We start from the raw sequence: 12138 nt of genomic DNA, 5'->3' as shown, positions 1-12138 counted from the left end.
CTAATTTCTAATGCAGTTTACATAAATATTTACAACACTTAAACAATTTCAAAGAAAATAACACTGTATTCTATACATAGCCTGATCACAGTAGTTGTTCTCTCTTATTTCCCAGAGTTTTTCTGCCCCTTTAAAAGAACCTCTGCTGTTCTGATCCTTATCACATCTCTGTTTTGACTGTTGGCTTTGTCATTGCCAGTGTTCAGCCAGAACTTCTCTGAAACTTTTTTTTTCAACACATGCTAAGTTAATGGAAGTGTAGGAGAGTTTTGATTCTCACACTCCTCAAGGCTAGAGCAGCTTTGGCAATTACTGACTGAGAATTTCTCATTGCCAGTGATCAACTGAAAACTGGAGATTCCTTTGGAATTGTTAAATCTGCTTATAAATAAACATAAATGCTTGCTCACACAGGCATTCCTCTCTTCCAGAGCACCCTAACATACAGAAGAAAACAAATAGGGAATAACTATTAGACGTCTTCATTCGTTAAAAATCTACCAGATGACTCTTTTACATGGTGAGTTTCTATTGTGAATTTAAAATCTTCCATAATATACAAGAATTATGTTTACATATCACATCTGACAAACATCTTTGTAGGAATGCAAAGCACATCCATCTTTCTGTATTCTTTTCCAACAAAGACATTCATAAAATTATACCTTCGTGTGTTTGCATTTATGCTTTTATTAGTTCAAAACATTTGGCCTCATGGAAGTTTTTCATCGTGGAAACCACATATTTCTGAAAAAATATCTGACAATATACAAACCTTCCATTCAGTTTTTACTCTCCAATTCTACCATGTTTTCAAAAAACAACTGTAGTAAAAACACTCAGAACTTTATTCTGGTTAACATCATGCCTTGCTAGGGGACAATAGTTTCCCTTTTTGAAATAAATTTAAAACAGATGTAACATAATTTGTTAATAAACAATGAGGGGGTAATCTAGAATAAGTAACTTTTACCATATCATAGTTGACAGCATTTACAAGTTTTTTAAGTCCCTACCACACTTGTATTGAATGAAGAAGTATGGAAGATTATAATATATTCAATGCAAGTAAAAATATCACAATCCTTAAGAACTCTTTAAGAAGCACTGAATCCCATAGGGATGAAAGTGATTAAATTGTGCATAGTAACCCTCGCACAGAGCATTCAGTAGGATTTGCACCATTAACAACCCTCCATGCATTTGCCTGTGGGCATTCAACATCTGTCATTTTTTTAAGTTATAATATTTTTAGTCATTTTTTTCCTCTAAACTCTGGATAATTATTATTCATTCTTATGACAGCAACTGTGTAATCAGCTGTCGAAACACTGTGAAGGGCAAAAGAAAGAAAGCCACAAAATATTGTGTTTCTGTGCCAAGATTTTACAGCGAGCAAGGGAGAGTTAGAAAAGGAATTCTGAGATTTCAGAGTCTTGGTCTCTTCACCTTTGCTTGGAAGAAAATATCCTTTCCCTTCATTAGCCAACACTTTCTTGATCCTGAGAGTAGGAAAGGGAACACTGAGTCTTTTCAGTTGAAGGCCGTCCTTGCCTGCTGGACTTTGATCTATTGAAGTGGTGATGGGTGTTGCGGTTTCAGCCATAAAGGCATCTGGCATAGTAGGCAAGAAGGGCCAGAGACCCGAGGAGAGTTATCTGTCTCTGTTAACTTCAGTGTATCCCTCTAGTTCCCCAGATGCACCTGTTTCTGTAAATATAAACATGCATGTCATCAGAACACTTAATATTCTGCATACTGATCACGACAACAAAATGTACCTTCTAACACAGACACTCTCACTAGGATAGACCATGTAGGAACATCGAATTCTATTCAGTTAGGACAGTGATGATGTCTACATATTATACCTCTGTCAAAACCTACAGAATATACAACACAGCACAGAGTGAATTCTAATGTAGCCTGTGGACATTAATGAATAATAATGTATCGATATTGGCCCATCAGTTGTAACACTAATATAAGATGTTAATAACAGGGGGAATTGAAGGGGTGGTGGGGAGATATGTTGGAACTCTTTGTGCTTTCTGCTCAATTTTTCTGTAAACTTAAAACCGCACACACAAAAAAAGTTATTTTAATTTTTTAAAAAGTATTCAGAGGGACTTGACCTTTCCAAATTCTCTCAAAGCAGGTCGGAGTAGTTAAGAACACAAATTTTAGAACCAGACTGCCAGAGTTTGAATCCTGGCTACACCACTTACTAGCTTTGAGATTTCAGACAATTTACTTAACTTCTCTGTCTCATTTTCTTCATCTGTGTGATAAGAAATAAAGTAACAGGCCAGGCCCAGTGGCTCACGCCTGTAATCCCAGCACTTTGAGAGGCCAAGGCGGGTGGATCAGGAGTTCAAGACCAGCCTGGCCAACATGACGAAAAAATACAAAATCTCTACTAAAAATACAAAAATTAGCTGGGTGTGGTGGCAGGCACCTGTAATCCCAGCTACTCAGGAGGCTGAGGCAGGAGAATTGCTTGAACGCAGGAGGCGGAGGTTGCAGTGAGCCAAGATCATGCCACTGCACTCCAGTCTAGGCAACAGAATGAGACTCCATCTCAAAATTAAAAAAAAAAAAGTAAAAAGAAAAGATAAGAAATATAGTACCAGCCCCTATCTCAGAGTTCCTAGCTTAGAAAAATTCCCAGAATATAGTAAGTGCAATGTAAGGGTCAGCTATCTTCATTATTATTATCTATCATAAATGAAATTACACAATAAAGCTAGATCTGTTTCTTTCCTCTCCTTCTACAAAAAATAAAGCAACTTTCCAGAACAATACCCAGGTGATGATTTCTCCCCTGCTCCCTCCCTAAGATATTGGCAAGTTTGGAGGGTTCAAGGAGAAACAGAGCATGTAGAGAAGATACCTCTCTCATAACCATTTGTGATTTACAAGTCTTACCTGATTCTTTTGAACTTAAAGGATGTAAGAAGGCTTTTGGTAGCTTCCATCTGATTCAAGGCTTTGGCAGCTGCTGTGGAATACATGAGAACACTAGGTAAAGCACTGTCTTCCAACATGAAGAGAGAAAAATATGTGGAATTTTCAATGGCATGCTTTGTATAAGAATGCAACTTACCTGGCAGGAACAAATTTCTTTGCTGCAAAAGAAAAGACAAACAACCATTAATTCAGACTAAATGACTTTTAAGGATATATTAAATCCAGATACAATATGACTTAATTCATCAAGTGTTGCAAACTCGATGCTTCAGGGCCTCTGTAATAATCAGAGCACAAGCATGGCTCTGTGGCATCTAGGGTAAAATGCAAAGTGCACAGCCATCCAAAGGGCATAGCAGCTTCCTAATGCCAGCAAATAGCTACAGGGTCATCTTGCCCGATTCAGCTCCCAATTTTTCATGAGAAGTCCAAAGTCTTAATTTAAATGTGAGATTTCCTATTTTGTAAATGTCAGAACTTAACTCAAAAATGTTTTAAGTACTCTTAAACATGTAAGCCAAACAAACCATGAGTGTAGTCAGATGTGCTTCCATATTCCTTATGAGAGACTCCCAAATTTAAGCCTGTACTCCAAATAAATCTCCTTAGGAAGAATTTTATCCATTTTCCTTAGAGCGCTCATCATGGCAGTTCCATTGCACAATTCCGGGAGGCATCATATAATTCAACATGAATAGCACCCCCTGGAGTTGTACAATATTAGGCACGACTAACATTTTTATTTCCTGAAACACTTCCCACACTGAGTTGTACTACTAACTCTTTTCTTAAGACTTCTGCTTAATTATACTGCATTTTATCCAGATTCTAATTATTGTTTAAATCAGTAAGCAAGACCATGACTTATCAATGAGAAAGAAATGTATTTTCAAAAACATTTTTGAAGTACATTCATAAACTTCCTCACCTTTCCGTAAGCATTTCCGAAGCCAGAGGAGAAATGGTGCTAATGTCAGGAGGGAGAGTCCAGCAGCAGAAAGTCCAGCTACCAAGGGAATGTTGGACTCAGTGGGAGCTAAGGAAATAAGAGACGAAGAAAGGTCATGAGGAGGAATTGATGTTAAAGTCTCTCCGTCCTGTCCCTTTGGCCTTTTTTCTGTACATTCATTACTAGGAGCAGAAGAGCTATCTAGTTTAAGACAAGAAGCAGAGATGTGGCATTACAGGCCTTTGAGATCTGCTCCAAGCCACCTTTGAAGCTATTTCCACCATTGGCAGGCAGAACTCTAACTTGCCAAGCTCGTTCATAATACCACACCACATCTTGGTTAATAAACACTGCACTTGCTTGCTCTCTTGCTCTCACTCCCTCTTATTTTCCATTTCCCCTTTCTCCTCTCCTCTCTCTGTCTCCTTTTTCCAGTTGTCAGAATTCTACCCATTCCATCAACATGCAACTTCTGTTTTTTCTCTATCCCCATACAACTTAATATTCACAACTTGTCAACCTGGGCGAACTTTCTGGTTTGGATATAATGAATAGTTGATTACTGTAACAAGATAGCTCCCCCTTTTTCTTTTTAATCACCAGACAACCACCATCAATCAATGCATCACCTTCACAGGTAGGTAGCAGGCCAGACCAGTGTCCTGTGGCTCCACATGTCAGAGCTGCAGAGCCATTGAGCGTCCATCCTTCAGGACAGGCGAACTTGCACACAGTGCCAAACACGGGCTCCCCACTGCAGCTCATGTTGATCTTTCCCGGAACTGCCAGGCTTGAACATTTTACCACTGCAAATGTTAGGTACACAGGCAGAGTTTCAGAAAAATCTACTGGAAAACTTCCAAAACTTGCTTAAAAGTCAACAATAAATGTAATGTGTAAGCGCTACTTAGTTTTCAGCATGTAGGAAATTAGGACCAAACCCCCTTGGGGCAATCTAGGTTCAGAAACTTTATGAAGTATTTGACCTGTACCCTAAAAAAGTCTGCACTCAATTCTACCTTGGCAGGAAGGAACCTCTTCTGTCCATTGTCCCTGAGATGTGCACTCAAGTTGAGTTGATCCATGTAATTCAAATCCCTCCTCACAGCTGAAGGCACAAGAGGACTTGTAGGTGAATTCTCCAATAGGGGAATGAGCACACCTCACCAAACCCTTCGGGGGCTGGTGGACAGCGTCGCATCTCACAGCTGGAACACACGAGAGAGCACTTTAGAAGTTTGTTTGCATCTCCAGCAATACGTTTCCCAAGGTAACCAAGTTCCCAAGCTCTTCAATAGTTTTTTTATCTTAAAATAAAATAAAAACAAAGACTATACCTTCACATGTGGGCTTCGCGTTGTCCCACTCCCCTGTGGGGCCACATTGGAGCCTTTTGGATCCCTTCAACCCAAAACCCTGCTCACAGGAGAACTCACAGCTGGACCCATAACGGAAACTGCCAGAAGCACTAGGAAGACAATTCATGTAGCCTCGCTCGGGGTTGGACAAGGCTGTGCACTGGAAAGCTGAGACATCAAAATGATGGTCAGAAAATATTGCAGTGGAACTAGAGAGTACTTGGCATTTGTTGAGTGAACCCAGTTCATTCAAGCAACACTTGGAGAACTGAAGATTCTTTATAATTCCCTGGACAAATGGGAAGATGGCTGTGTTTTCTTTGAATTTCAGCCCCCTCACTGATCATGGCACTAATTAAAAGACTAATTAATCAGAACATTAATTCCTGAGCACTGTTCTTCTAACACACAAAATAAATTATGGTCAAAGGAAAGATTTCACGCAGTCTGAGGACAACATATGGGTCATGGATGTTTATGGATGGTGCCAAAAAGAAAGAAAAGAAAGCACCCCTATAAAATTTGTCTGTTTTGCAGTTTGGTTTTTGTGTTATAATGTTTTGCTACTGGAAATCATTCTGTGCTGGCTTTGGCTAGGAGAAGGCCAGTGCCTGATAGTAAAAACTGCTTGTTTTCAATATCCTTGCTCTCACTTTAAAGTGAATTAAAATTTACTGCTTATATATGCATCAATACTATCTCTGTAGCTGATACCATGCTTGAAACAATCTCATCACTGCTAATTATGAGCCGTTTCAGAAGACAGGTGTGATGAGAGTTTTACATTCAAATCATGTTCTCATTATTCTGCTTTCCGAATTTTCTAATATGATTCCTTTAGATTAAGAATTCTGTCTATTCCATGCTAATGTCTATAAAGTTTTATCAGCACATCACAGTTAAAAAAAAAACAGCAAAGAATTCATTCTTAACACATATGATCCTCTCCCTGGCCAAACATAAGTTCTTTTAAATGAATCTCAAAGATACGAGGGTTGCTCATCAAATCTGATTTCTATAGTTAAAGTGGGTATTGGTTTTTTTTTTTCACGGTCCAAGTTTGAAGATGGTTGTTCTTTAAGAAAGTATAAATCGAAGGCTCTCAAGCTTACCTTCACAAACTGGGATTTGCTGTGTCCACTGCCCTTGAGTGGTGCATTCAACCTGGGCTGGTCCCTGCAACATGAAGCCTTCCTCACAGGTGAAGTTGCAGGATGATTTGAAGGTGAACTCTCCAGCAGGGGAATGGCTGCACCTCACAGAGCCATTCTGAGGCTGGCGGACGGCCCTGCATGTCACAGCTGTAACAAATATACCCATTGATATTAGCACGGCCTAGAATTAGCTTGCCCATTTCCAGTATGGGTTGAGAGAAAGAATGTTCACAGTAAGTCTCCATGTGGAGCAACTCTACCTTTACACGTTGGCTTCTCGTTGTCCCAATTCCCAGATGAGGTACACTGAAGGCTCTGGGCTCCCATTAGTTCAAATCCTTCTTCACAGTCAAATGTACAGGTTGTGTTCCATGGGAAGCTTCCAGGGTTTTGGAAACAGTCCACGAACCCACTGGCTGGATTTGTCACAGCATCACACTCAACCACTGGGGATTTGAAAGAGCACCATGAATTTTACAGAAGAATGATCTTTTCACTTCCTATTGAGCTGGGTGCCTAACAGAGTGAGGAAGCTGCCTTCAAAGGGTAGATCCCAAAGTCCTATGTCAATTCTTAGGGACATGCACAGCCAGAATAAAAGCTTTTATTCTTTTTCATGGATATTCTATCTTTTCTGATTTTCACTTTGCCTATGCTGAGTGGTCTCTAATCTATGTTATCATTTACGTGAGGTAAAAATTTAAAAAAAATAGATTCCAGATTAGGAGTTATGACTAGTACTGACATACGTAGGCTATTCATTTATTTTAGCCCATCAGAGCCTGAAGAACTGATTTTTCTTTTTTTTTTTTTTTTGGCCTCTGGTTCAGAAAGATAAAATTAAGAGAGAAAAAGAGATACTAAGACTGCTTGATTTTCATGGTCTTAAGTTAGTCCCATGGCTTGGAAAAGTTAAACAGGGAAACAAGATGAGAAATCCATTGAGATTTCTAGAGCTTTATTGTTTTATGGTCTCCCTTACAAATCACCAGAGCCTCAGAAACACACATTTCAAGCATAGAATAAAAAAACCTCTCTCAACCCAAGCAGGTACTGGGTTGGCAATATACATTGGCTGAGAGAACAAATTGTATTAAAAACAAAAACAAAAAAAAAACTTTCCCTGAAGTTTTGAAAATGTAAGTTGAATCAAAAAACAGAAGCAATGAGGGATGAGTTACAGAACGTTCTGTGCATTCTCAGAGGGATTTACCATTGCAGGCTGGAATAGGAGCACTCCATTCTCCAGAGGACATACACTGCATGGTCTCCATGCTGCTTGACAAGTAGCCCCTATCACAGCTGACAGAGCAGGAAGAATTGTAGCTGAAGTTTCCCAGTGGGTGACTGCAAACCAGGCTTCCATGCTCAGGGGATTCCAGGGCTGTACAGTTCACAACTGAAAAAGAAACCCAAATCAGTTCTGCTCATCTCTCACCTTTAACAGATAAGAACACTGGAAACTAGAACTACAGTTTGGTTTTTTTTTTTTTTTTAGTTTAAAAATTTATAAAATTTCTAATGGAATATGTAAAATTGACTGTAATTCTACCCCTTTTCTTTTATTCAAGAAAACACTGATCCATAACAACAACAACAAAAACGCAGTGATGACAACCATAAAAAAGAAATATTGAGTGATATGGGGAGAGTAGTATAATTGTGTTTACCTCAAAACTGTTCAAATTATATGAACAAACACAGCAAACTTAGGTACCACAACAAATTTCTTGTTACTTTTCTCACAACTGCTAAAAATACTACAGTAAGCTTCCAACCAGGGTGAGAACCATTCACAAAGCTATATTTCAAATTTAAGTACTAGAATACATTACAAATTTTAAAACCCTAATGCTGCACTGTCTACTGTAGTAGCCACTATCTGTGTGGCTACTCAAATTTAAACTTGAATTCGTTGAAATCAAGTGACATTTAAAATTCAGTTCCTCAGTGTCACCAGCCACATTTCAAGTACTCAATAACTACATGTGGCTCATAGGTACACACTGGAAAACACAGCTATGGAACATTTCCATTATCACAAAAGCTCTACTGCACAACGCTGTGCTAAGGAATCTTGGAGAGAAGCTCATCTAACTCTCTTAATGTACAAATTTAGGAACTGAAACCTCATTTCATTCAAGCGACTTGCTCCATGCTACACAGCTAGTCATTACAGAGCCAGAGGCCAGAGCATGAACCAAGACACCCTGGACTCTGTAACTCACTCATTTCTACTGCAACGTCTTGTTACCACCTAGATGAGGTGAGTACATGTTCCTTGCAGGGACACAGAATTACAGTTTATTGAATGTGTCCTGTGTGCCAGGCACCACGTAACCATGAGCCTATGAAGTTCACACTATTATTATCCTCATTTTACAATGAGAAAACTGACATAGAGAGTTAAAGTATCTTGTCAAGGTGCCAAAATAAATAACTGGTGAATCTAGGACTCAAACCCAGCAGGGTCTGACTTCATAGTCTCAGCTCACGATCACCATATGACACCATCTGCACCAGGGAAGGGAAGGCATGCAGACCTGACTCTAATGCCAGCTAGGACGTGAGACGGTGCTACCATCTCAAGTGAAGAAAGAGGCGAGAACCAGACTTACTTTGCTCACACTTGAGTCCACTGAAGCCAGGGTCACACTTGCAAGTGTAATTATTGATGGTCTCCACACATTCACCGTGGCCACTGCAGGATGTATTGGTACAGGCAGCTACGGAAAATACAAAGCATGATGAGGAGGACTATTACTGTGCTTATACTGAGTGCCTTTGATTTTAGAATCAACAGTGTGCAACAGAGACATCAGCAGTCCTACAGAGTGCCATAGACTTTAACTGAAGTGTTTTACAAAGTTCCAAATCTGAGTTTCAGGCCCACCTATCCTAAACCTTGATGCTAATGTATAGCTGTGGCTGGCACCTACCGTAGAAAATTTACTTCTTCACAAACTCTGAAGACAGTTCCCCTACCACAAATAAGCAAGTAATTAAAATATGTATTGTGTGTGTGCATTTTTATATGTAAAGAACTACATATTTGCCTACAGTATTTATATACATTTTATATATATACACACACATATATGTGTATATATGTGTATATATGTGTGTGTGTATATATATAAAATGTATATAAATGCTGTAGGCTATATATATATACACACACATATATGTGTGTGTGTATATATATGTGTGTGTGTGTATATATATGCATATCCACAAATTCTTGCCCACATTCACACAAAACAGCAAAAGAGAGAAACTTTAGCAGTTAAACAGAATCTTTTGGAACATAAAATGACCACAATAGAGAGCAGTTTTTGCATGCTGTAAATTTGCCAAGATGCCCACACACTGAAACTACCTCCCACTGCTGACACAAACTCCCTACCTGTGTAGCATAGGGCAAGCTTCTTCTTGCTGCACCTCTCATCATTCCACATGCCCACATCTTTTTCTCTCTTGATGTAGATCTCCACGCAGTCCTCATCTTTTTGCCTATTGTTGGGTTCACCTGGAGCCCAGTTCTTGGCTTCTTCCGTCAGAGGTTTCTGGGTTCCTACCCAGACCCACACATTGTTGACTTTTCTGATTCCAATCCAGTAATAACTTGGTGAATAGCTCAATATAGAGTTTAGGTACTCAATCTCTTCTTTGTTTTGAATTGCAACCAGATGTGTGTACCTTTGCTGACAATAAGCACTGGCCTCATCATAAGTCATAGCTTCCGTGGAGGTGTTGTAAGACCAGGCTCCACTCTCTTTAATGAGAAGCACTAGTGGGAGAAAAAGAAAAGAAATGGTAGAGTTTGGTACTGTTGTGGTTTAACTCTGACAACTGTGCTTTTTATTGTCTTATTTTTGGCAATGTTTGTGACATGGCCCAGACTTTTCTCATCTTTTCAAAAGTAAGAGGTACGTATGAAGAAACAGCCACTTATTGTTTATCTCTTTTGTGACTGCCACCCACTAGGTGCTTTATCCACACTCACTCACAACATTATAGTATACCCATTTTGTAGTAGAATAATAATCAGAATAACTAAGCTTTATCGAGCACTTAGTATGCACCAAGAAGCACTGTATGAGGTACTTTCCATGAACCATGCTATTGAATCCTCACAATGCATCTGGGAAATAGGTCATTTATGATCCACACTTTACACTTAAGGAAAGGGAGATACCAAGAGATAAAGTAAATGACCCCAAGCCCAGGGAAGAACACATTGCAGGTAGAGGTCAAGGATGCTGCCAGATATCCTGTGCAGGACAGCCCCAGACAAGCAAGGATATTTCAGTCTAAAATATCTATAGTGCGAGAATGAGAAATCTTGGTCTAATGACACTGACTTACCCAAAGTGAGAGCTGAGAGAAACTGTGAAGCAATCATGACTTCAAGAGTTCTTTTCACCCAAAGGTTTAGGCTTGAAATACTTTCCTGGGGAGATAAAACACAAAATGAACTAAAGAAGGAAATCGTGGGTAGCTAGTTACATTATTCTACCATGATGTTTAAGGCAGCATCCTAAGATTTTGGGCAAAGGACACTAGTGCAATAATCTTTATTTCAGAGTTTAATCAAATAAATAAACAAATTTTAAGACTTTCATCATTTAGGTCAAAGAGAAAAGACAGGTTTTAGCTACAATACAATAAGAGCTTGTACAGATGTGGTTTTTATTAGAAGGCCTTTTGCTTATCTGTGTTTCATGGCCCGAGGCTGCCCTTATAAAGTGTTCTGCACTTACCGTTTTGGGAAGCAGTTGTTCAAACACAGGATCTCTCAGGTGGGTATCACTGCTGCCTCTGTCTCAGGTCAGTATAGGAGTTTTGATGTGAAGTCAGCCAAGAACAGCTGAACACTACTTCGGCTGAGGCCCTTTTATAGGAGGGATTGCTTCCTGTGAATAATAGGAGGATATTGTCCACATCCAGTAAAGAGGAAATCCCCAATGGCATCCAAAAACTTTCCCGGGAATATCCACAATGCTTAAAATTACAATGATGTCAGAAACTCTGTCTCTTGAAGCTACTTCACTTTTGTCCATGCCTTTATATCATATATGCAATTTTATTAATGTGACAAAAATGCATGATTTTTAATTCTAATAACATAAAGTCTATGTCTTTAAAAAGTTGTAAAACTTTGCTTGTTAGTAGTGTCTCTCATGTAGTTGTGGTAGTAATTAGAATTTCAGAAACAGAAGGAAACCAAGAATAGGTTTGTCATCCATAGTCTACTACCTTCAATTTCTCATTCATAGCTGTGGATAACCAATCACTACTCATTTTTTCTTCCTTTTTCACCTGCCAATTCAACATATTTAACATGCACTATCTCACAGAGGAATGACTCACAAGGTAGATATTAATCTTCAGATTTTGCACAGCAGTTATGCCTAAATTAAAATATTATCTAAAAATAATATCTAACACTCAAATGGTTAAAATAATGCCTTATTTAAAAAAATAAGAAAAATGGGAAATAGATATTTATATCTGGGAAAGTTTCATGGTTTGTTCAGTGAAAAAAATAAAAAGGAGGCCAGGCACAGTGGCTCACGCCTGTAATCCCACCACTTTGGGAGGCCGAGGCAGGCGGATCACCTGAGGCCGGGAGTTCAAGACCAGCCTGACCAACATGGAGAAACGCCATCTCTACTAAAAATACAAAATTAGCTGGGCATGGTGG

At 39.1% G+C, this 12138-nt stretch overlaps 1 protein-coding gene across 1 annotated transcript; it reads right to left on the bottom strand.

Moving 5' to 3' along the window:
* Window positions 1-509: 509 nt before the first annotated feature.
* SELE (selectin E) lies at window positions 510-11303 on the bottom strand. Its single transcript, XM_009437923.4, has 14 exons — window positions 11195-11303; window positions 10800-10884; window positions 9838-10221; window positions 9050-9157; window positions 7645-7830; window positions 6692-6877; window positions 6390-6578; window positions 5257-5445; window positions 4939-5127; window positions 4549-4725; window positions 3899-4006; window positions 3107-3128; window positions 2929-3001; window positions 510-1710 (listed from the first exon to the last, which is right to left on the bottom strand). Exons 2-13 carry the CDS (start codon window positions 10834-10836, stop codon window positions 2944-2946), a joined length of 1833 nt encoding a protein of 610 aa, XP_009436198.2. The 5' UTR covers window positions 10837-10884; window positions 11195-11303; the 3' UTR covers window positions 510-1710; window positions 2929-2943.
* Window positions 11304-12138: the final 835 nt, after the last annotated feature.

The sequence above is a fragment of the Pan troglodytes genome, chromosome 1 (genome assembly GCF_028858775.2).
Source record: "Pan troglodytes isolate AG18354 chromosome 1, NHGRI_mPanTro3-v2.0_pri, whole genome shotgun sequence".
NCBI lineage: Eukaryota > Metazoa > Chordata > Mammalia > Primates > Hominidae > Pan > Pan troglodytes.
Note: the sequence above shows the minus strand (reverse complement) of the source record. Positions and strands in the feature narration are given on the sequence as shown.